Below are 25,202 nucleotides of genomic sequence, written 5' to 3'. Positions count from 1 at the left end.
AACCTTGACGAGCAGAGAGGGGTGGGGGAATCGGGAAGGAACCCTTGGTGAGAATAATAAATTTAGACACCACATGTTCTTTAGAAAAGTTTATTTCATTAACCCTTTACACCCTAACATCGATATGCATATTCTCCATACTGTCATTCATACATTTCCTAAGGTGCAGATAAAAGAGAATTTGTTTAATAATCAAGAGCTTGTTAATTTGGTGATCATTTACTTCACTCTCATGACCTTAATGAGTGATTTAGGGGTGATATTGTAATGAGAAAATAGATGCTTGTCACTCTTAGGGTCATATGGTTAAGACCCATGTTAATTCATGTACCTTCACGAACAGTTAACCAACGATAGGTGTTGTGTTCCTCCTTCTAATACTTATCAACAAACCTCAGTAAAAAAAATATATAAATACCCTTTGCAGCAAAACCGCATGTAAAAATTTCAAATATCTTCTAATATGGTTTCTATTTTGATATCTTATTTCTGTGAAATAATGTAGTTCAAACATTAATTGACAATCGGAATAAAACTACTTACAATTCCCATCTCCAAATTCCACTTTCAACGAATGACAAAATTTGTAATTGTCTTTGATCTACAAACACTTCACTTTGACTACAGCTACCAAATTTTCGAGACCAGTATTTTCCAAGTAATCTGTAGTGCTTCATCTAAACATAACACTCATTAAAACCAAGTCTACTTAAATCCACTCCTATGAAATGAACTTTAGACGGCTTCAAAGATGGTGTCATGACAGACAAAAATGCACTGTTGAAAAATTTTTTGGGCTCACTTTTGTGCTTTAAGCAACCTTGATCGCTATGGCAACCTCGATCAAGTTCAACTTCTCAAAGCCTTAGTTACGATGTTTGCGACTTCCATGCTGCTCTCGTTCTGAAGGAACGTCTCGTGATCACCCTCGACCCAGCTCACGCTCAACTGACCACTGCACACCTCGCGCAGACTTAAGTCGTCACCAAGACCCCTGCCCATCTCGTTTACAGTTTTGGCGCGAACAAGATGTACGTTGCCATGGAGTCGCGAAGCCGGCTTGTATTCTTCGCCCATGCGCAACAAAGCCATAAAACTCGTGATGAACCTGACAACACTCTCTTTGGCTAACGCTGAATTCGCTTCAGATATAACGTCAGCTGTTAATTGAATTTGTTTGTCAATGGTGGTTTCTTTCTGAAGAACTTCTAGGAGTTTGGCTTTGTCAACAGGTGCGTACTGCAGTGCTAGGGCACTCAGGCCTTCTGCCACAGCCCTTGGTTCCCAAGATCCTTTGGGTTGAAGGGACAACCTGTTTCTATGCCACACTGTATGTGCTGCAACATAGGTGTGTGATCCATCCAATAAGATTAAGCTCTCTACCTCGTTTGTCTTTTCCAGTTGCAATGCCATTTCTATTGCCACTGACGCCCCAAACGAGTAACCAGCCAAGCGGTAAGGGCCCTGAGGGATAATCTCCCGGATGCATTTAATATAGCTGGCCGAGACAGACTGGATCGAATCCTTGGGGGACGTCAAGGAGTACTGCAGGCCGATCACGGGGAAAGAAAGATTGTTAGCCAGGGTACGCAACGGCTCCACTGTGCCATTGATATTGTGGATTATAAAAAGCGGTTTCTGTCCATTTTTCACATCATTCATTTGCACCAATGATTGTTTGCCAATCTCTGGAAGGTAAGCTTCGGTTTCTTCAATGATCTTTCCTTTCTCAGATTCCTCGGGTGCATCACCGCTGGTAAGCTCCCGCATTTTATTCACCGTCAGCAGCCGCACGTCTTTCATAGTCATTTGAATGTCAAAGTCTCGTTCCAAGGTCTGGCGGACTTCAACTCCCATGAGAGAATCAAGGCCTGTTGGGAGATAAATCAAACATGTAAGAATATTGTTTTCTGATATAAAGCCTTTACCCACCCACCTTTTAACCAGTTTGGCTAAGTTTTATTAAATCTAAAGCATTGAAAATGACAATGTCAAGACTATGTCAAGATCAGTGTCAAGATCACAGTCACTCAACCAACTAGCGGTAAAATCTTGGGAAAGGATAAAAGACGTTCTTTCTGCGTTCTTTCTGCATTCCTACCTGACCTTCACCATCCTAAATAAGTGTTCAAATCGTTTCAAAATTCCGTGGCGTCTTAACATATCAGTTACATTCCATTATTTGGATATTGTTAGATAATTACATGGTAGTCTCATTAAAGACGACTTTGATCTATCTTACCAAGGTCAGCTAAGGTCGTGTCAGGCTTAATTGTAGAAACATCTTTCACTCCAAGAATATGTGCTACAGCTCCAACCAGGTCGGATCCAGACCCCTTATCTCCCTTGCTCGTTGTCTTGGATGCTAAAATGTACGATGACATCACTGGATGAGTCTGCGATAAGAATCTGTCCAGCACAGCTAAGCAGCTACTCATGCGCTGTGGAAGAGTACCACCAATGACAGTCTCATTTGAGCCACCCATGGTATCCTGTGACACATAAAGCACGACAAAAAAGTTAATTTGGAGACTGATAACCTTCTTAACAGGAAAACAAAAGACAAACAAAAGGGAAAGACTAACATTTTCGAATGATGTACCTATGATTGAACAGCCTACTGGGAGGGGGGGGGGGTGATGTGTGTCAGAAAAACGTATTCCTTTTTCAAATGTCTCTTCTAAACACAGACGTACCTTTCAAAATATTTCTTCTAAACAAAGATACGCCTACAAGCCAGTTTAGCCGCGGGGGTGGGTGGAACTTAACCTTTTGACCCCAAAGAGTGACTGGCATATAAATTTTCCTTACAATATTAGCCCTGAATCTAACCCTAACCCAAGGTTACGGAAGAAGAGGAAATGAACACCAACTAAAGAACTCATCAGCACTTTGGGAAATGTATAGATAACAGTATGGGGAATATGCATACTGATGTAGGTGTAAAGGTCAAAGACGAACGGATTTTAAGTTATCCCTTATGGGTCTAGTGAGAGTTACCAACCTGAATAAGGCCCACGTCTCCAATAGCACCCCACTGAATCGCGACTCCAGGGAGACCTTTCTTCACACGATCTTCACAGACTCTCTCCATAGCTGAGTTGGCAAAGCCGTAGTTGCTCTGGCCAGCATTACCGCGCCCACTGGACACGGATGAGAACACCACGAACCAATGAAGCTCCTCAGCAATATCCTTCTGTCGAGTCATCTGATCAAGGTATATTGTGCCATGATACTTGGGTTTGTTGACCGCCTGGAATGCCTCGATGGTTTGATTCTCGAGCAAACCATCCCTCAGTACCACTGCCAAATGGAAGATTCCTCCCAAGGGGCCGAGTTCGCAAGCCTTTTTCAGGATACAAGCCGCGCCTTCTTTTGTGCCAACATCATCCGTCAGTGAAAGTACTTTCACACCCATTTCCTGCCATACTTTAATGCGACGAGCCTGGTAACCGGTACGAATACCTGTGAAAAAAGATCATAATCATTGCGTGTGACAGGAAAAACAAACAAACGATAAACAACATCAGGAAATGACCCAAGCAGTACACGGAACACTTTTCCATACTAATAATAATACTTCCTTATCCTAACCACATCACAATATAACAATCAACTGTGTTCAAATCTCGTTGAATATCGCTCTCTAAGAAGACCCGAAGTAGCAATTCTCTGCGACAACCAGAGCGTTGTTTTGAATTCTATTTGTTGTCACGTATTCAACTTGAACACGACTGAAAGGAAACGAAGATGTCTACTTCAAAAGCATTTTTAAAATCATGCCACAAGCTTGCGAGACCCCTACCTCTGCGACTTGTCAGAACCAGATTACGTGCACCTCTCTCAACCAGCCAATGCGCAAGTTCCAGACCAAAGCCACCCAGGCCTCCGGTGACTACATAACTCTTACGCGGGTCGCACATGCTGCGCGCATGCGCCATAAGTTTGACCACTGATTTGGTCTCGTCTTCTGGTTTGACTTGAATGACTACCTTTCCAATGTGTTTGCCCTGAGCCATGAAACGGAAGGCGGGCTCAATTCCGTCGCGGTCGAACACTGTGGTTTTCAAAGGTCGTACTGCACCTGTAAAGATAACACCGGAAAATCCTTTTCAGACACCTTCTTCGAACCTGTTTGCACCAAAACGTCTGCGCTCTATCTTTTATAAGGTAGCATACAAATAAGTGATATTCGTAGTTCCTTAATTACCTGACTTAATTCCTTCTGTAAAAAGTTTTGAAACTTCAATCCACTCCGGGTTGTCCTCTTCAAAAATAGCATCCAACAGGATTCCGTGGAAGGAAACGTTTTTTAGAAACAAAGCCATGCCCAGAGGAGTGTTGTTTGACAAGTCATATTTTCCAATTTCGAGGAAACGGCCATGTCGCGCCAAGCATCTTAAACTAGCTTGCAGCTTTTCCTCGGCCAGCGAATTGAGCACAACGTGCACGCCACGCCCATTAGTTCTGTGCATCACCTTAATATGATTGAAAGGTAAACTTTAGCGAGCTTTTCAATTGAGAATGGCAAAATTGGTGTTGAGGCTTATAATACCATAGAGCTCTTTTAAACGTGATTTTTTGTCAAAATACTGCAAATTATCATCATACCCAAACAGACTAATCCCTTTTCCACCGATGAGATGCCACGTCGACAAAGGAAAGAACTACAGCTAACGTCTAGCGTAACGTCAAGGCGTATTAACTGTTCAACAAGAAGTTCGATGATGTCAAATTGGAAATTTGACATCACCGAATATCGCCAAATATCGTCTAGCTTACCATTTGTTCAAAAGATAAGTCTCGAGAGTTGCCGATGTTCTGTGGTTTCAGATCAAGGAAGGTCGCTATAAGGTATTCCCTCTTCTCTTTCGTCCCTACTGTCGTGAACACTTCACAACCCATTTTAAGACAGATGGAGATGGCTGCCTGACCAACTCCCCCTGATCCGGAGTGGATGAGGACAGATTCCCCTGGCCTGAGATTTGCGCGGACAATCAAAGCGTAGTAGGCTGTAGAGTAAACTACTGGAACAGAAGCTGCTTGCAAAAGGGTCCAGGTTTCAGGTACCTATAAACCAAAGTATGTCAAGCGAACAGAGAATGTACACACAAGAACACTTAAAGAGATGTAGAATATAACACAGGTGATACACATTTTACCCTACTATTAACATTTGCCTTACAAGTGAATTACCTTCCAAGTAAACCGCTGATCTGCCATGACTGTAGTTGCTAAGGCCTGCGCCGGTAGCAATCCCATGATCCTCTCGCCCTTCTGATTTCTACCAGAAAACTCCATTCCCAGGATACAATCCTGATGTGCTAGGTCTCCAGGAAGGGCATCCGGTGGCAATTTACCTGTAGCAAGCATAATGTCACGAAAGTTTAAGGAAGTGTAGTTGACTGTACAAAGTTCTGTGGTTCCTTGAGTTATTGGGGAATACTTCAGATGAGAGGCAATCCATCGCAGTGAAGAGAGATCTCCACGTGTCAGTACATTCACATATGCGTGCTCTGTTTCTTCACTAGCGCTGGGCGAATCCTCGAGAAGAACATGTCTGAAAGGAAGATTTAAAAAGAACGATAAAAATTAATGAACTTATAATGCAATGGTTCATTAACATTGTCACGAATCTATTCTTTAGATCTCATTGCGTGACTACAATTCGTAACAACAAATAAATTGTAATTCAAATAGAGATGCAGTTTTTACGACTGAGAGTCTTGGCTTGGACATTTAGAATGAAATGCAAAATGAGTGTACGTACCTATAGGAGCCGAATTTGCCACCTTGGAACAAGTTCATGACCAAATCTAACTTAACCAAAGACTCGAAGTGTTCCATCACTTTGGCCTTCTCATCAGGGCTGGCGAAGAGACAGCGGATCTTCTCTCCACCCAACTCCTGTCGCAAGCAATTTGTCATGCCCACTATTCCTGTGGGGGACGCGGTGAATGAACGGAGCCATATGGGTGACTTGTCACCAGACGCCATAGCAGTTTGAAGGTTGGGCAAAAACTTGAATGTTTCATCCACGTCGATGAAGACAGGTTTCTCCTCAGAGGCATTCGTCAGCCTACATAGAAGGAGACTTGACACGGAGCCGATCCTTTTCATTGACACTACATTGAGTCCAACACCTTGCAAAGTTTTCACCCACTGTTGATCCGTAAGGAAGTACTTCTGTTCTTGTCCACTTGGAGTGAAACCGTTCTTTCCAAAAATAGCACGTGCTGCCTCCAGATTAGCTGTAACTTCATGCAGCAGAACAAAACCTCGCGGGCTGAGGGCAGACTTGATGTTCTCCAACGCATTAGAAAGGTCCGATGTCATATGGATCAGATTTGAGGCGATGATAAGATCACTCTTGTTCACAGCAACTGGCGGTTGCTTAGAAACATCCCAAGTGCAAACCTCAACCAAGTCCTCTGGGGCCAGTTCGGTAATGGTACCCAAGAGTTCTTCATTCTGGTCTGTGGCTGTATAGTTTAGTTGAACCATAGGATGTAGACTTAACAAAGGCACAGCACGCGAGAAGACTTTCCCTTCAGCTGCACCTACTTCGCTGATTTTCAAATTGGGACTAACCTTGTTCTCGATGACAGTGTCCAACATGACTTTCAAGAGAGGACCATTTTGTATAACATCGAAGAAGCTTTCTTTACTGACACCTTCCAAAGTTGCGCTTTTGGGCATTGGACCATCAACATATGGCACGAATGCGAACTTTTCTAAGACAGGAACTTGCCCATCTTGTCTTTTAGGTGCTACGGTCGCATGAAGACCTAGCAAGTGATGAAGAGACTATTGGTTAGTAATTGTATTTTGTTTGTTCAGTTAAGATGAATCAACGTTCAGATTCTTTTCGCAACTTAATCCCTACCAAAAGGACATGAAACGAGAATCGAGAAGATAATCTTTGAGTCCTGGGCTTACCTTTGAGTTCTACACCACCAGCCACAACCATGTCCATCTTTGGATCAACCTTTACCTCACAAGTGCCTTCTTTTGCTCTCTCCAGGTGGATGGATGGGTCAATGCGTAGTGATCGTACTCTGGTAGGCAGCCTCAATCCTCGTCCAGGAAGTCTCAGAACTGATAATTGAAGCATGGTGTCCAGGAATGATATCCACTCTCCAGTCCACTTGAGTTCACCATTTGTGCCTAACAATACAATCACAGCTGACGCTAAATTTCCCGATGCAAGACGCTGAGCCCTTCTTACAACAATTGCCCTTGTAGCCATCGTGTAGAAAGTTCAAGTTTAATCAATAAAAGCTATATCTGAGAAACACAAGGAGGTAACGTTTAAAGTACCTAGTGTGGTATCTGAACTCTGTTCAGAGCATGCCAATGTGGATTTGACCTTAAAAGTTTGCCTTGAAAAAGGATATGATATTAGTCAGAAAGGACTTAGAAAGGAGGGATTCAAAAGATTGATTGAAGTCAGAGAGCCTACCTGAACTGTTTGCTCCTAAAATTCCTTGAAAAGTGGGTCCGTAGTCATAACCACGTAGCCTAAGCTCCCTGTAAATGCAGTCTGCTGTCAAGTGCACCTCTTCTTCAAGTGGAGGGTCTGCCTTAAAGTCTTCACTCAATACAGGCGATTCTGGCATAAAGATTTTGCCAGACACTGCTAGGCTGTCTCCTTCAGACACATTGAACTTGTTGGAAGCTGGCATAAGATGAACAGTTATAGTCACCGAGCCAGTCTTTGGGAGAATGGTAGCCCTGTGGATAGTTACATCTTCAAAGGCGACTGAAGTGTGTTCCAGAAGAAGCCCAGCAGATTTGGCAAGGGTCTTCCATGCCAGGACCAAGTAACCTGTGGCAGGGAAAAGGACTCGACCATCAATACAATGTCCTTCAAGGTACTTGTCTGCTGATGACGGTGATATGTCAATCTCAAAATTGCATGATGTTGCTGTTCCACAACTGCTACTGAACTGAAAGCTGCTCATGGTGGGAACATCCCATTCCTGGGAATGGTCCCATCCCATATGAGGAGCAATAGAAGGAGTTGAGACATGGACAGGAAAAGATGCCTTGGTTGTGGTAATCAAGGTTGGATCAAAGTTAATTCCACCAGCATAGAGTCTGCCAAGGCCTGTCAAAAAGAACTCCAAGTTGTTTGGATGATTCCTTTTCATTAAAGGGATGTTAACTGACTGTGGGCTGAGAGATCTCTTGAGAATGGCCTGAAGAAGGCAATGTGGAGCGATCTCAATGACAACAGCATCCGCTGGAATCTTTCCTAGTGCCTCTTGGAACAGAACTGGACTAACAAGGTTGTTCACATGGTAATCTGTGGAGGAATACTTTGCCAACTCAGTGTCCCACCTGTCTTCAGGAATAGATGTACTTATCCAGCGTGATGATCTCTTCTTTGGTACAATGAACTTCATCAATGACTCTTTGAGCATAGGGGCAATAAGAGCCATATACCTGGAATGGAATGCAACACCAGATGTGTTCACTTCCTTCGCAAAGGTTCCTTCCTCCTTTAACTCCTGCACAAATTTGTTGACAGCTATAGCATCACCAGAGATGGTGACAGTGTCCTCAGCATTGTGGCAGGCTGGTCGCACACCTTCAGGACACCTCTTCTTGGCTTCTGCCCAGGTTAGACCCACTGCAGCCATAGCTCCTGGAGGAAGTTTAGCCTCCTGGACACAACGACCTAAATCAAAACAAACAACCCATGTTAGACTTCTGTTTTTATAAACTTAAAAAGCCTGTCCTTTCCTAATTGAAGGATTGCTGTAGTTTCCCTTTTTGTGTTGTCACGAGTAAAATTGATTTCAAATAACAGCATACACTATTTCTTCTTCAGACTGACACGGCAAAGAGATTTTATCTGTAGCATATAAAAACTACACATCTTACAACAAGCTAAGCCTATCCAATATAATTAGAGGACCTCACCTCTCCAATAAGCAGCCAAAATTACTTCCTTGGCAGTAAAACTTCCATCAGCATATGCACAGCCAAGCTCTCCTACACTGTGCCCAACTATTCCATCTGGGGTTATTCCTGAAAACCAAAATTTGGGACAACCATGAGCAGAAGGTAAAAAATAGGTAACAATAAGGATTGCTGTTGCCAAATAGTCATACTGTAGGTCCTTTTCGAAGTTGTTAGCAACAATGATGCGCATAGAACAAAAAAAAAAAAATACTACTAGTTAAGATTTCAAGTAACATCTAGGGTGTGATTTCCAACTTCTGGTATGAAGTCACTCCAGTTTGCCTTTGAGCCAACTTAAGCACTTAGTACCCTGACTAAAAATCTTTAACAAATTCTAACAAACAAAAAAACCTTACCTAAAGCTTTCAAGCAATCAACCAAGGCAATCTGAATGGATGCTAGTCCCACAAAAGAGTTGATGGTTTTGGTGTATGTCTTATCATCACTCTTTGTAATAATCTTGACAAGGTCAACTCCAAACTCCTTCAAAATCTCAGCAGTCCTGTGGATAGATTCACTGAATGTTGGAATCTGCATCAACTTCTCTCCCATGCCAGACCACTGAGTGCCCATGCCAGAGAACACATACCATATTGGACGCCGATTGGACTGTACCTTGAGGACTTCTTCAACATTGCTCTCACTTCCAACAATTGTGTAGCCTCTATGTGAGAAAGTATTCGAGGGTGTGGATGAAACCTCTGTTAACAAGGCCAAAAGATCTTTATTCGCAATATTCTCTCTTGCAAACTGCAGCATTTTCTTCACTCCCTCTTCTGTTCTTCCTGATGCAGGGACTACTATTGGAAGAGTGGGCTTTGAAGATATCTTAGGTTTAGGTGCATCTGGTGACTTCAAGATAACGTGGACATTGGATCCCCCAAATCCAAATGAATTGATTCCAACAATGCCACCTTTCCAAGGCAAGGGTTCTGTCACAACCTATAATTGATGAAATATAATAATGATATACATCATTACCTAGGTTATTACTTTCTAGAGATACTGAAGCATCATTTCTGTGTCAAATTTATTCCTTTCTTGGCACAAACCAAGTAAGAAGCGGTGGGTTGTACTGATGTCACCATTATATTTGGTATCCAAAAGTGTAATACCAATTCAATTGTGATCAATTCAACCACTCTGTAAAGACCCCTGTGCTTCGACTCACATAGCTTAACCACTTATTCCAACCAGGGAAACATACTTTCAGTGAGTAGAACTGCAAAAAACCCTTTACCATTCTCTCCCATTCTTGATTCCTAACACAGTGTGGCTTTTAACCCTTTAGAACCTAATTTCTCCTTAAAGCAATATGGCTGAGTCATTCATTAAGATCATGAAAATAAAGGAAATGATTGCCACCCAAAGAAGCTTTGATTGTTTAACAACTTCTCCTTGTCAGTATATTAGGAAACATACAGAGAAGAGTATGGAGAATATAGATACTGATGTTAGGGCGTAAAGGGTTAACAGAGCATGGTTTAAAAAGAGATGAGTCACCAACCTTCAGTCTACCATCAAGAAGACCTGGAATGTCTGGGTTTGGTGAGTTGAAATGTAAGTTGGGTGGTAGGATGCCATGTTGCATAGCAAGCAACACCTTGGTCACCCCGCACAATCCTGATGCTGGTTCAGGATGCCCCATGTTGGATTTAACTGACCCAATAAGAAGAGGTCCTGTTTCAGGTGCACGTTTGTCACAAAAGACAGATGTGAGTGAGTTCAGCTCCTCGGGATCACCAGCCTTGGTACCTGTACCATGTGCTTCAACATAAACAACATCTGCTGGGTTAATGTTGGCTTCTTGATACACCTGGTCCAGCAGTTGCTTCTGAAGAGCTCCACTTGGGTAGGTTACACCTAACAGACAGATAACAAGATTACTACAACCAGGCTTCTTGAATCCTATATCATACCTAAATGTTCAAGTAAATATGTAAAACAGTTTAAATGTAATCATTCTCTCGTTATAAAGGATTGATGCCAAAGTTCAAAATGAAATTCTATCTGCATTACTTAGAGTCAGCATCAACTCAATGATTCTTTTCACCTGATTTTTAACATCAAATCTGAATTCTAGGTTCTTAAGTTTTTAAATAAATATTTTATGAAAAAATTTTGATATTCAAGATACAGAAAAGTAGAAAGGTTAAACATTGGAGCTGCAGTGACAGTCTGATCTGTTAACAGTACAAGTATGACACCTTTAATGTCTTTACCTTGTGTCTTGTAGCCATCAGAATTGGTTTTTGAATTAACAACATGAGCATAAATCCTCCTGGCCACAGATCTCTTGGTCAGGTAAATGGCAACACAACCCTCAGAACGACAATACCCATTACCACTCACATCAAATGATTTACATGCACCATCAGGGGACAACATGTTGAGCTTTAAGAAGTCCACTGAAGTGTTGGGCTTCAATGTAAGACTCACGCCACCCACAATAGCAGCATCACAACTTCCTGATCTGATTGCTTGTACTGCACAGTCCATAGCAAGCAGTGACGAGGAGCAAGCAGTGTCTAAAACAAAGCTTGGTCCTTTGAAGTCAAATGTGAAAGACACACGATTAGCAAACATTGAACGGGAACAACCAGTCATACCATAGCCAACAATGTCTTCAGTGTTTGCACTGAAAGCTTCAAAAGCTTCAGAGCCACTGGCACCAACAAAGACACCAGTCCTGGAATTACGAACTGTCTGGGGATCAATGCCAGCATCAATCAATGCTTCATATGTTAATTCGAGTAAGATTCTTAACTGAGGATCCATTCTATGGGCTTGCTTTGCATGAACGCCAAAGAAGGTTGCATCAAAGTGCTTTATGTCTTTGAGTTTTCCACCACGTTTTGGCAGGCCATGAAGTCCAGGCATCCAGCGTCGGTCATCCTCTGTCACCATATCCTCCTTGTTCATCAGATGTGACCAGAACTCCTCTGCATTGTCTGACTCTGGAAGTCTGCAAGCCATGCCTGCCACCACAATGTCAGCTAGTTGCTGTTGGACCATGCTTGTTTAGCTATCTTTCCTGTGAAGAAGAAAAAAAGGAAAATCTGCATTAAATTATTTATTAGATGACATAGAAAATAAAGAGCAACTCTTGCAGACTGCAAACATGGGCAAAAAGGCACATCATGTGTAGTTGGCTTTCTGCATAAGCTTTATATCTCAAACAGGAAAGCTGCTCACCCCTCCCAAATGAAGGATTGTTTATGTAATGTTCAGCAAGCAAAACCAATACTGTAGTCTCTGCAGGATATCACACTTTAACAACTATATTTAGAAACATGAAGTAATCTTGTTACACAAGCACCATTTTCTTTTGAACCCGTTTGATACCAGTGCAAGTTCTCCACACGAGCTCCTGGAAGCTTCCCAACGAAGTTTTAATTGGTAAAAATGGATCAATAATTCAACATTTGACTCTTGATATTTACGATCCGCGTGATCAAACAAATATTAGACACAAATGTATTAACATCTTAAACGGATATAAAATCCAGAATGTCCTCGTCTCATTTGTCAAGTTAGCTTGATGTATTTAGTCCGTTCTGGTACATCTGGCAGGGTATATGTGCTGTTAACAACTACCCCCCGCTGTGTATTTATCCAATTTATTTCTACTTAACGCGTCCTTTTGTGTACCACAAAGGCTACTTTGCGTCTTTCCGCCACTAGGGAACTAATACAGTACTCACTAGGATTTACTGAGATGATGTATCTTATAGCAGTATTGCGAAAAGCCTTCATGCTTTGTGTCATTAATTAGTTTTTCAGGCTTTTAGCGACCTCGTTCACACAATGGATGTCATTCCTAATCTGCACGAAAACTGTTTACAAGACGTCAGGTGCATACTTTTTAGGTTATGAACAAACGATGGAAACTTTACAGTATCAGATTGCGAGCAATCTCAAATAGCAGTCGTATGTGTTGGAATTAATTTCATTAGGTTCTCAGATTGTTTATTATTTTAGATATCACGAAATTGTTGAATATACAATTTGTCTCTATTGATAGACTTAGCTCAGAGAGATCAACCCAAACGAGTTTCTCCTTCTCCCGACCGAACAAAGCAAATCACGAGTTCAAATGTGAACTTCAAAAACTGTCTCAACGGTTACGAAAACTACAGACTAAAAGTATATGAATGTTAGCTTACGTACTTGAGGTGTTTTTTTTCTGAGTATTTGTCGATGTTGAAGGCGGTTTACCACCAGTTAAAGCTGTGAGTGTAATGAACATCAACAACTCACAGACAAGAAGGACCTCAGAGAGTATCTTTCTTCCTGGAAAATCAAGAAGTCCAGTTCGACTTGATGCGCTTCGGGTGCTGGGCCTTCGACTTTTCATTGTGCTCTTGAAATCAAAATCTCTACGCAAACAGCGGAGCTTAACAAGACCTCACGAGGAAACTACGACGATTGCAGGTTACAACTGTATCGGACGCTTTTACAAGCGATTTGTATAGGAAATCGTATGAACGCGAGTGCATTTCGTGATTTATGGGCACGAGTGATGTTTTGAAAGTTCTCAAAATTGCACGAGCCGTAGGCGAGTGCAATTTGAGAACTTTCAAAACATCACGAGTGACCATAAATCACGAAATGCACGAGCAGGTTCATACGATTTTTTATTTATTAAATTCTCGACAAAATTACTCCAACATTTTATCGAGTTGTTCGTGCTCGTATTCTTCCATTTTTGGGTTTACTTTTCGTTGAGTCGCCCATGTTTGCCAGACATTTAACCAGGTCTGTGTAGCTTTCAACGTGTTTTTGTTTTTCGCATTTTCTTTAAGTTGCTCAACGATGTTTTGGTTTGACAAAGCAAACCGGCTGTCAGCCATTTTTTTATAATTTGGTGTTCAAATTTGGCGCTTCCCCGGTGTTTCCATGGCAACTTCTCCGTATTGCACTCTATAACCTCTATTGCACTCTATAATCTACTTATGCATTCATCATTGACCAATCAGAAACGCAATATTTTGTTGAGTATATAATAAGCAATAGTACGTGCGGACTCAAATTTCGCAAATGACGTCAATAGAGGAACCAGTGGATCAACCACAACCCCCCGGCTCTGAGAAAGTTCGCAGAAAGCGCTAACCAAATGACACCAACTTCGATCTCCCTGTGTCAAAACAACAAAGGCATTCACTTGTAATGGCGCAGTGTTGTATTGGTATGCAAATCAAATAGAGCAGCACTCGTCCGCGATAAAAACACAAAAGAACACTACGAAATGTCAAATGTCAACACATGTTGTGTTCTGTTTACGATCATCATGTTTCAGTCACGTGCAAAACTCATGTGACATTGTCAGCTCAAAATCATGTTATATTTTTTTCCCGATCAGGAAATAGACGCTGCCAAAATCATCGATAAGTTAAGATATGTGATTAACACAATCTACTCCACGAAAGCTAAAGCGCTGAAAATTAGAAAATGTGTTTTGCGAACATTACAAATACTTTACGTTCTTGGAGTGTTGTACATGAATTACACAATCCGTTTCTCAGGCCCCTTGTACTGAAAATGCCTTCAGATTACTTGTTAGCATATTCCTATTTTGGACCATCTGGGTTTGAGTTTCGCTTTCCAATAACATGCCACTGCTTATCACGTCTGTAAGCCAGCTTTCGCCCGCGTGACACAGTAGAAGAGTTGCTTTACTCTGATTCAGTACTGTATTACTCAAGTAAAAAGATTGAAGTTATTGTTTTCAGTGATGTATATGACTGACTAAAAATAAAAAGATGTTTAAGAGGAAAACACAAGCGAAGAAGGGGTACTACTAGTTTGGCATTTAACCCCAAATGAAATAGATCTGACAAATTTGCAATAAAATTCCTTACCAAGATATCGATAAACGAGATCGGGATCGGGATCATCTCGCAAAACATAAACCTACAAAATTTGTCAGCTAGACACACCCTTGTGTGCTTGATATTAATTTTTTATCTAAAAAATATTCTGTTTCACAAAAATCAGAGGGTGGATTGGACCCAGCGAAACAGCCTATTCAATCTCCTTCAAAATTCATAAATCCAAAAAACTTTCGGTGGTGCAAAAGAACTTGTCACGTACAAACTTAAGGAAGGTGGATTACATCTATCTAAAATTGACTAACATAACTCTGGCTAGCACATAGGAAGACATTAATTCTTTTCTCAGTAACAAAGAATGATAACTTACCTCCACGAATTAGTAAAAAAAAATTAATGTCAAAACGCAGTTTTCTAATTCATCTACTTGGTCTGAACAGAGTTTTAGTTGAGAAAGAGTAGAAGCACAAACGAATGAGCGCTGTGCGAGTCTGACTCAAACCCAAACATATTTTGTCTTCATTTCTTTCAATTTCGTATTTTGATGTCAAACCAAAACCGCAACCGGTTGACACACCTCCGACACACCACATGTTTCGACAAATCACAACACACTAGATACATTCAAAACACGTGCAATCGAACATGACTGGGTTGTTTAATCACATGCTGTGAATGTCGGCTGGCGGTGATAAAAAGAGAATTTTTCCTAGAATCTCACCTTATCTTCTCAGACCGTGGAAAATTTGAACAATTGCCCATTATCCTTGGTGTAACCACTAAAATAAATAATTTGAAAATTTGAGGTAGCACAGTGTAGTAAGGAATTTCTTCAACATGAAATGTATGAGCGTTATACCTCAGTTCCGCTACGGTTTGAGTATTTCAAAACATGGCTTGGACAGTTCAGGGTTTTACTTCGCAAAATGAAAAAAATATACGCTGAAATATTTGACACGTTCACCGAATCGGTCACGCTTGATGATACAGGTTGTTTGACATTCCCAAAAAATCTGCTGATGAATCTCTATATATACACATTCATTACAGCAGGTTTAAGGTAGCGCTAAATTTCTCTTACAGCCCAGAAATTAAATGCTCAAGTTGACTGATGGTTTCGCGGAGAATGTTGGGAACAAAGCCAAATACAAATAAAGAGAGCGAGATCTAAGATTTTAGGTGGAGGGGGGAGGGGGGTGGGGTGGGGTAAAGAGACTTTCAATTTCACTGTCTGAGATCCCATACATTTTGAGACCACAGCATACAACCATTAACAGTTAGCGTATGCTTTTCTTTTCTGAAATATCTAAGCAGCCGTTTATCTGTTCTCTAACAGAGAGCTGGCTACGAATGATTGAAATGTAGACCTTATTCATAAAAATGACGCAACGATCTAATCTTACACTTGAGCTGCCTAGGGTATCAAATATTTTGGACGTGAAAGCAAAACTATTTGGATTCCTTGAAAGTGTTGTTCACTAAACTAGAAACCCAACTGCAGAGCAGACCAAATGAACCCCTCCTAATTGTCAAAGCAAACATATTCATCCTTCCGCGGGCCCTGTCCGACTCATCTCTAGAATGCCCCTCCCAATTTCCTTAAAGTCGAAGCTCTCTACAAAAATACTATTAAGATAGAAATTAACTCCGATGCGGTTTGAAACGATGAAAATTTGACATCAAAACATCAGTCATACTCCGGAGACGGTGACTTACGCAATCCCACACCGGGTTACGTAACGGAAGTACACCGGGTAAACCACGTTTGCAAAATAGTAGAGAGCCGGCGCTCTTGAAAATGGAGAATTTTTTTTTTAATCGAAAATGAGCCAGTCATTAAATACACATGTAACCTCCTTTTCAATTTCTCGGTAGCCGCGACTTGTTCTTTGAGCTGACACAATTTGAGCACCTCCTAAATAGAACTCTCTCCTTGCTGTGTTTTAAAATGAAAACATGTGTTCTTAAAACTAAAAAAAAACAATAACAGACAAAAACAACTTACCGTTACCACGATGTTACAAAAAAATCAACTGATCAAGGTCGAATCCTTTAATCCTTCACGGATATACGAACAAATTCTTCCACTCAAAAAGACTTACAACGCTTTGGAAGAAGCACTGCAACTATTCTGGCCCGAAGTTAAAAAAATTCGGTCTTAATATATCTACGATTTTCTTAATTTAATCTACATTTGCACGTATCCCTACCAAGGCATGGAGTATGCCAATCAGAGCTATATGTGCTGTTTTCACGTGCAACCACAATGGTCGGCGCGTGGAATCTTAGGGTAACGTTGTCATGTCGCGTGTGATCACCAGATCTACCCTCCTTGACTTCACTCAAAGGGTATCCCCGTCTAGACACAACTCTGAGAAAACTCTCAAGGATATCTCAGTTTTTAAAGACATACATATAATAAGGCCACTTGTAAAGTTCCGAGTAAAAATTCTGATGAACTTTAAAAAATTTAACGTGAAAGTGATCCTCTAAGAGCGTCACATTTTTATTCAAAGATGACGGACTCTCATGGGTCGGTGTTGAGACGACCTTTGGGTACTAAGAAACGGATGAGTGGTGTTCATTGTGTCACGTTACGATTTAAGGTAATACTTCATGGCCAAATTTACAGTGGTCATTTTAATGCACGATACATGAGAGCTACAGGAGAGTGGGTCAATATGCTATTTTTTCCCACTCTTTATTGGACGTGCTTGTCGCGTGATCACCCAGGGATACTAAGACAACGCATGCAATTGGTTCAGGCATTCAAAATGCATGGTATTCAATGAACGATTAGGGAATCTTCTTCCGAGTTCCCCCGTGCCTAGTTAAATCCAGACCGAAAGTGCTTGGGCTGCATATTTCTTGTCATGAGACTCTTATCGATGTAAAATCACCAGCCATTGGTTCGTTTTTCACTGTTTGCAAGGAAAGGTCAAATGAAAAAATGTAGACACTCGACTTCTGCCCAATTTAGACGAGAACCAACGATAGCGAAAAAAATAAAAACTCTTCATGAGTAGAACAATTTAGTGAGTTATAAGCCATAATGACATGGACCTTGATATCTTCTAAAAAAATGTTTTGGCAAAGCACACTGGGCCACGAATTACATACCATTTTCCTTTGGGCATAAAAACTGTAGACAAAAAATAGACTTTCTCAAATCACGTTTCTTCAGCTTGAGAGCATGTCTCCCATTCAGGGAACGAGCCAAGGAATATTGATCACCACGTGCGAGAGAAGCCTGCTGCAAGAAATTACAATACCCGGGAAAATAAAGAAATTGCACTCACAACCACGTTTTAGACAAAAAAAATATCACGCCTTCCTGTATGAAACCCTAAACCGTCGTCTGTTTAACTTGTGGCCAGCACGTGCACACTGATCAATGATCTCCTGGTTATTGTTGGGGAAAATGCTGATATTTTGGAGTCAATGCTTTCTACATTTAAAAGATCTAAAGATCAGGTTAAATTTAGCTACTGTTGGCAAAATTACTCTCTATAACTAAGAACTTTTTTTTATTTAAGTTAAAGCATGAATAGAGTTATCTTTTTTTTCCAAGATGTTTGCGGTGCGATTTAATACACACTTGACAACATCGTTGAACTCCGTTAATATCTTGGGCTTACGTACTTTACAATTTCTTCGTAGCCTTTTTGCTAGTCTAGCTTCAACGTTTTCACTTTCTTCTACGCTGAGAATACATTACTCTCCTTTCTTACACGTTAAGTTGTGGAAAACATGATCAGTTCTCGCTGCTATCGTTAAAAACGTTGAAATAAAGGTGACACCGGTTTGTAAAATGTTAAAAATTAATGGATCACAGCAGAAGCTATTTCAAAGTGAATGTCTGTATCCAATTGCAATTGTCTGGTTTTTCGTCTGATGGTTCTCAAACAGCTCCTTTGATCATGTTCATAAAGCTTGGAGGTGTTGAATACAAAGCCAGTACAAGAAAAACTTTCAAATGCCGAGGACAGCAAAACGAAAACATAAATTGATAAAATGCGAAAGTTCTCTCGATTAATACAACGAACATGTTCTTTATCATTTTTTCAACGCAAACCAAAATAAAAGCACTTAAATGGAAAAAGAAACAAATATTTGGGATCACTTTTATGGAAAGTATTTCTTTAGTTTAGCCTTAAACATTCGTCAAAGTTTGATTTTTAAGTCCCCCTGTGTTTTCCAAACATATTCACTCTCTTATACCATGAGAAGCGAAAACATATTGAAGTATACTTTCCCTATCGCGCTAGCTGCGTAGAAGTTCAGTTCCTCTGGGCAAAGCTAGAGAAGCGTGCTCTAAGCCGTTATCACATAATGCTATAAGGCGAAAGGGAGTTTAGGCTGTGTAGAAAACGGAAGTGACAGAACTGTTGCATATAATCAGGATACTTGTAGCGCAAAGTCGCCCTGACAGATTAAAGACGTGCCACCAAGGAGCTCGAAAAGAAAAGTTCACACAGCTGGCGGACAATTTCCTGAGGTGCACGAGCCCCTTGGACTAACAAAGTACACTTTGTCTAGACAGCTTTTCTTATACGAACATGTCTCCTCTTGTGGAGAAAGGGTAAGTTTTAGCAATGATACAAGATCAGAGTATCAACGTACATATGAATTACGTAAAGACGAGTGAACTGTGTCGGTTATTAAGCGTTTAGTTAAAAGTGATAATATTTCTGTAAATATTGCTCTGTACTTGCATAACACGATAAAAATTTTTTTTTTCCCTGATCCATATTCCATGACGACAATCAGCTTTTAAACTACATGATTTCATGCAAAGAACAAACCATGACTACCGAGCAGCAGACTGTATCTTCCGATTAACACAAACAATATTAAGTGCGGGGAAACAAAATTTAATGGAACCAGGAAAATCATTGCTTGTGTACATTTCTTTCTTGAATGAAAAACTTAGGTCTGCTTTGCCAACATATAGAATGGATTAAACGGTACAGACCACGGTTCACTTCAGAGTGCTTGGCTCATCAACTCCCCGGGTGCTTTTCATTTACATCCACAGTTTTTTACTTGACCTTTCTCCTACCAAGATTATGTTTCAAAGCTAGTCATATACGTGTAAAACAAAATCAGGGTTTTAGCCAATGGATAGTCCAAATTAAGCAGGGTTTCTGGAATTCTTTTGTTTACAAAACTCAAATCGGTCTTCTTCATAGACCTTTGCAAGACCTGAATTTCAAGATTACTCTTTGCATTCCTATCATTACTTTCGTCAAAGAATGACACCCCTTGATAGGAAATTCTCAATGTGAACCAAAACTATCTCTTAGTCCTCCAACTCTGTCATCTCTTATTGTCTGAGAAAGAGACCTTTGGAGCAAAGGTTTAATCAATAAAGCAATTTCAAAGAGAAGGGCTCTTGGAAATATTTGAATGGGGCATTCACATTTCAACTGTGAAGGCATCAAAACTCAGTGGAACTGCAAAGCTAAAGAGGTGTTTGGATAGAAATAAGTCCACAGATTCTTTTAAATTTTCTCTGTATTGCTACCAGTCCTACCTTAAAGGTATCTTTGATTCAACAAAAAGCAAGTGCAGCCCAAATTTCCCTTGCCACAGAGTCTGAGTAATGCACTATGTGCTACATTTTGGTCATAAGTTAAATTCATTTTACAAGCTAGACATAAGTGACAAGGTAAGAGAGAACTGCTTTTTAATTATGCTTAAGAAAAACCTTTATAGAAGAATCTTACTGTTGCCATTATATTTTAAAACTTGAAACAAGCTGGCATCCAGTTTTAAATTTTCTTTTGGAGTAAGCCCCAGACTCAACCACATGTACACTACAGAGGGATCCTCCTAAGGACATGATCTACATTGACAAAGACACAGTCCTGGGAACACATATTATTTTAGATGAAGAGGGGAGAATCAGAAGGAGGTGTATTAAAAGGGAGCAAAGAAGAAGAAAGGAAGCAATGAGGTGAAAAACCAAGAGGGTAAATATGGCAGGGTGGAATGAGAACTAATTATTATTTTGTTCCTTTTTGTTCCTTTTCCAAAGTGGAAAACATAGCCTTGAAAATTGTTAATTTTTCTCAATAGTCTTTATAACAAATAACCACATCCTATATATTTGCCTCCTTTCATATTGGCATTTCAAAATCTTCAGTATAATACCACATTCACACCAAAGCTTTATCGTGCTTTAAAGCCATTTTGTTAACCATGGTTTTAATTTGTGTTCTTCATAGAAGCTGCTTAAACAGATGTTTTTCCAACTTCAAATTTAGCACACTGACTGACTACTAAATCTCATGGAAAATTTAGCCTATCAGTTCTCTGTTTCTGAATTTCATTCATTTAAACCTGGTTTACAATACCGCAAAAAGTAAGCTGACATTCCCATCAAACTTGATCATCAAAACTCAATTCTTGATCCTCACCTCTCAAAACCTTAGATGTTCCAGACTCGAGTTCACTTTCAAGATGTTCAAGTGTAGTATCAAGATGCTCAAAATGAGTTTTGAGCATCAGGAAAAGAGGAAGCAAAGGAATTTTCATGCAATTAATTTAAAGTTTCTTACCTTTTTTCGTAATTATAGGATAAAAATCCTTACAGTGTGTATTGTTGCCAATGCAGCAAAACTTTGCTAGATCTGATGTTTTGACTGGTATTATAACTAAACATGTTTTGCTGGTGTTAATGGGGTGTAACATTGCAAATTAATAGTTTCAGTGTTAGATTTTACCATAACCACCCCTTCTGTTAGTAAATCTACATGAATCAAGTTACATAATATTAGTTGTCATACCTGGGGAAATACAGACAAGATCTTGCCGAACCTGGCAAATTTGCAACATCTTTTTCCTGTGTACTTCCTCTAAGCTTCTGAGTTCATTTTGAAGTGCCTCTTTTTCTTGTTGCAACCTTGATATTTCATCTGATGCCATGGAGGTGTTTGCAGTTTCTTTGGTTGTCCTTGATGCCTTATTGGATTCTCCTTGAGTTAATTTTCTCAAACAAACAGAACCTCTGGCTTTAGGTTTCTTCTGACACTTCAATGAATATTTCTGAAGTTCTCTTATTTCTGACAAAAGTTTACTATCAAGCAAAGATAATGCATCTGCTAAATTAGCTCGTCCTTCCTCACAAGATTGAAGACTTGCTTTGATCTTCTTCCATGTTTTAGAAATTTTCCTGTAGGTTGGTTCTTGAGCGTGCAAGATTTGGGAAAGTGTTACTTGATGCCCTTTGGCAAGTTGCAAATCACTGCTTGGTGAAAACTGCTGTTGTAGTTGAATATCATCACTCTGTACATCAGTGTCCTTTGCTCCCTCATCTGATATTTTTCCATCCAATACAGTCTCCATCCATTTCCAAAATGTAAGCTCATTTAAAGACCAGCAAATAAGAGCCTTTGCATAGCCACAAAACCATTCAAGCTTCTCTTGATATTTTTCAAGTTCATTTGGGTAACGCAAAAAGTAGATATCTTGTGATGAAAAATGGCCAGAACTTTGAGACTTGGAGCTTTTTGGTATTGAATGTAACTTGCAGATAACTTTTACGTGTTCATTCTTTGCACCCAAAAGGCTTTTCAACGAAGAGTGTAATTTGTTGTACCTGAAAATTAAACTTTCAGCAAGATCAATGGCGTTGTTATGATCTTTTTTATTTTTCAGTTCTGAAAGAGCATCTAGTCCTCTAGGTAAGGGAATCTTTTCATACAAAGACGAGTCCAACGGAGGATCCTCAAAAACCACCGGCTCCAGCTTTGTCAGTGAGGCAGACATGACATCTTCCTTCGCAATTAACCAGCCTAGAGCTAACATCAATTCCCTGCTGCCACAAGACATATCTTCTGGGAGCTGGTAAAATTTCTTCACTCGATATCCTTTGTGAAACAGCTTATGCTTACAGAAACTCACTATGTTATCTCTTCTGATAGATTCGGGTTCTAAATCGTCCACAGAAAGAACTGTCCGAAGTGTCAGCCATAGCGACTCTGTTGCTTCATCTTTATCGAACTTGGCCAAGCGAAAACTTTCTGCAGAGACCTGTGTATTGGAATGGTTGCTTAGGACGTTGCAAAGTGCTTCAATTGTTTCCCGAATTTGTGTCATAGCGAAAATTAGTTTTAAGTGAGAGTTTTTTTGAAGTTTTGCCGCCATCTTGATTGTGAGCGCATGCTTACACGGGGAAAATACAACTGAACACAAAGAACGTGGAAACGTGACTTTGGAAACTGTTGAAACTGTCCCGAAATCTCAAAATGTTCAAGAAATTCCTTTTCTTGTTATTTTCCATGCCAGTGAATCGTGCCCCAAATGCTTTTTTGGTTAAAATGATCCATCAAATAAAGGAAAAATAAAGAACAAAAACTTCCGAAACAATAAAATATGTTACTCGTTCCCAGGCTACTTTTACTCGATCCCTACACTTTCGATTTCTGTTTGTTTCAACCGTTGGCGCTTTTTACAAACTTCATTTATAATTTATGGACGCATAAACAGATGTTATTGTTAACGGGACCATTATCTGGGGGATTTTATTCCGCTCAAATGAAAATAAGGATACAAACGAAACAAGAGATATCAGATCCCAGCGTAAAAAAAACTTCCACCTAGTGATATTCAGGGAACCTGCTGCGCTTCACGGACTAGTCTGCTCGATTTGACGTTTCTAATCTTTTAATTAGTTAAAGTTGGCTATCGCCTATAGCCATTTGAAGTCAACTGATAAGATGGCATCTCATCGTTACGGGGAGCTCAGTGGATTCGATTCAGGATCGCTTAGTGAAAGACAAGACTCAATGTTTGACCGATATCTCGATGAAATGAAACCGTACGTACTTCGGCTGCCCCACAAATCAGGTATAGCTTAAATATCTAGTTGAATTTTAACCTTGCATCCGTAGATTTAACAAAATTGTATATTTTTTTGTTATGAAATTGAAAACAAAACATATCAAATGATGTGATAGTTGTTGCATGCACTCAGGGCTTGGTAATCTTTTCATATGCACGGGGATTAACTCAATAACAACAACATTAGGTGCTGAGTTGATTTAGACTGCATATCCGTTGATTCACGTTGAACATTCTGTCAGCAGACACTTGGTTGATCGCTAGGTTTTTTTGTCTCAGCAGATTGCTATTCAGTTAAACAAAAGGTCTTGGTTCGATTTTGCGTTACAAAAGTATCAGAAAAATATTTTCCCCCTTTGTAAGATAATTTTTTTATCAGTCTTAAAGATACGAAGGAACCTCTTTGAACAAGTCCCTTCGCTCTCAGCGTAATTTTAAAATTAGAATTGATTTCTCTGTGTGATCTTAAAAATTGGGAATCAATACACCAACTTCTGTTGAGATATTTCATTCTAAATACTGGTTTTTCCTAATGACCTATTTATTTTCTGACTGCTCAAGAAAATTTTGGTGTTTTTTTTTAACTAGAATAATTGGCATTTAACTCTCAGAACAAACCAGGTTTTGCTTATCAAGAGTGTTAATTATTGGTGTGACAAATTTCTTACTTCCTTTTTGACATAAAAATCAATTTTGTCCTTTACTTCATTTAGACAAAGCTGTAAATTGGTCGACTACAAGCAGAAGCAAAAAACCCCAAACGAGAACCAATAGCAATTTTATTTTCATAGGAAAGGCAGAAATTTGTTAGGCCTGCTTCCCGATCATAACAAGCTGTTCTGTTCCCTTACACCCTAGACTATGTTCTCACAAGCGGCATAACATTCATAGTCTTAATTACAGATGTACCATATGTTACTTAGGATAAGAAACAAATTTGAAAAATAGAGACATTCTGAATATGCCTACAGTCAACATACCAAGGATATAGTAAAGGGATTTTGCTTATGATTTATATGCTTGTGTCAAAGTTGCAGGATTAATGTTAATGTTTATAATATAGATATTGATGTGATACCTCAAACTCTCCTGTTTCAAAACACGGTATCTCTACCAGGTATTGTCAATGTACCATCTCTATCTTCACATGTGAAGGTAATAATATTGTCATGGTTACCAGGTTTTAATCAACGTGGTGGTTTCTTGTTTCCATACCCAACTATGTAATATCTGCAAAATGTGTAGAATCTAGGGTACATTATACAGTTTTCAATCATGTGACATTTCAGGTTCAACTTGCCAATATATGTTTCTTGGTTCATCATTTATTGATCAATCTATTTAATGATTAACTCAATTTAACTAAACAGCTAGAAAGTCTTACCAACTTTGATTCAAATAATAATTTAGTTATAAATTACTATTTTGTGTATATGTATGCTAAAGATATCAGTAAAGTTTGGCTAGTTTATACAGAATGATTAATGTGACAATCAAATACAAGAAAGCAGGGAAACATGGGATGAATAGAAATTGATAGAAGTGTTCTATCAG

At 39.8% G+C, this 25,202-nt stretch overlaps 3 protein-coding genes across 6 annotated transcripts in view; 1 reads left to right on the top strand and 2 right to left on the bottom strand.

Annotated features, from left to right (window-relative positions):
- Positions 1-76: 76 nt before the first annotated feature.
- On the bottom strand, positions 77-22,977 carry LOC113669115 (fatty acid synthase). 4 transcript variants are annotated; one of them, XM_089186162.1, is made up of 15 exons: positions 21,593-22,977; positions 11,193-12,004; positions 10,478-10,833; positions 9,327-9,912; positions 8,929-9,036; positions 7,463-8,683; positions 6,940-7,167; positions 5,771-6,788; positions 5,197-5,560; positions 4,783-5,070; positions 4,211-4,478; positions 3,806-4,084; positions 3,005-3,465; positions 2,243-2,492; positions 77-1,871 (listed from the first exon to the last, which is right to left on the bottom strand). In XM_089186162.1, the coding sequence occupies exons 2-15, from the start codon at positions 11,983-11,985 to the stop codon at positions 850-852; spliced, it is 7,242 nt and encodes a 2,413-aa protein (XP_089042288.1). In that variant the 5' UTR covers positions 11,986-12,004; positions 21,593-22,977; the 3' UTR covers positions 77-849. The 4 variants fall into 4 exon arrangements, with proteins under 4 accessions (XP_089042288.1, XP_089042287.1, XP_089042289.1 ...); XM_089186161.1 differs by lacking the exon at positions 21,593-22,977 and adding an exon at positions 16,807-16,947; XM_089186163.1 differs by lacking the exon at positions 21,593-22,977 and adding an exon at positions 15,172-15,189.
- On the bottom strand, positions 21,426-22,963 carry LOC113669118 (uncharacterized). Its single transcript, XM_027185113.2, has one exon. It carries the CDS (start codon positions 22,950-22,952, stop codon positions 21,570-21,572), a length of 1,383 nt encoding a protein of 460 aa, XP_027040914.2. The 5' UTR covers positions 22,953-22,963; the 3' UTR covers positions 21,426-21,569.
- LOC113669116 (centrosomal protein of 112 kDa) overlaps positions 22,963-25,202 on the top strand; it is a 19,693-nt gene continuing 17,453 nt past the window's right edge. The window contains exon 1 of the mRNA XM_089186164.1: positions 22,963-23,654. Coding sequence (XP_089042290.1) covers positions 23,525-23,654 — 130 coding nt within the window. The 5' untranslated portion in view covers positions 22,963-23,524. The remainder of the gene's footprint in view (positions 23,655-25,202) is intronic.

Source organism: Pocillopora damicornis, chromosome 10, assembly GCF_964200805.1.
Source record: "Pocillopora damicornis chromosome 10, jaPocDami1.2, whole genome shotgun sequence".
NCBI classification, from domain to species: domain Eukaryota; kingdom Metazoa; phylum Cnidaria; class Anthozoa; order Scleractinia; family Pocilloporidae; genus Pocillopora; species Pocillopora damicornis.
The sequence above is the reverse complement of the archived record's forward strand: the minus strand, read 5'-3'. Positions and strand labels throughout refer to the sequence as shown.

What these genes read in the sequence shown, in the direction of transcription:
- LOC113669118 (XM_027185113.2), bottom strand. Translation starts at nt 22,952, where the DNA reads ATGGCGGCAAAACTTCAAAAAAACTCTCACTTAAAACTAATTTTCGCT.
- LOC113669115 (XM_089186162.1), bottom strand. Translation starts at nt 11,985, where the DNA reads ATGGTCCAACAGCAACTAGCTGACATTGTGGTGGCAGGCATGGCTTGC. An exon ending in TTCTTGATGGTAGACTGAAG is followed by an intron (nt 9,913 to 10,477) that starts GTTGGTGACTCA and finishes CATCAATTATAG; the next exon opens with GTTGTGACAGAACCCTTGCC. An exon ending in CACGACCTTAGCTGACCTTG is followed by an intron (nt 1,872 to 2,242) that starts GTAAGATAGATC and finishes ATCTCCCAACAG; the next exon opens with GCCTTGATTCTCTCATGGGA.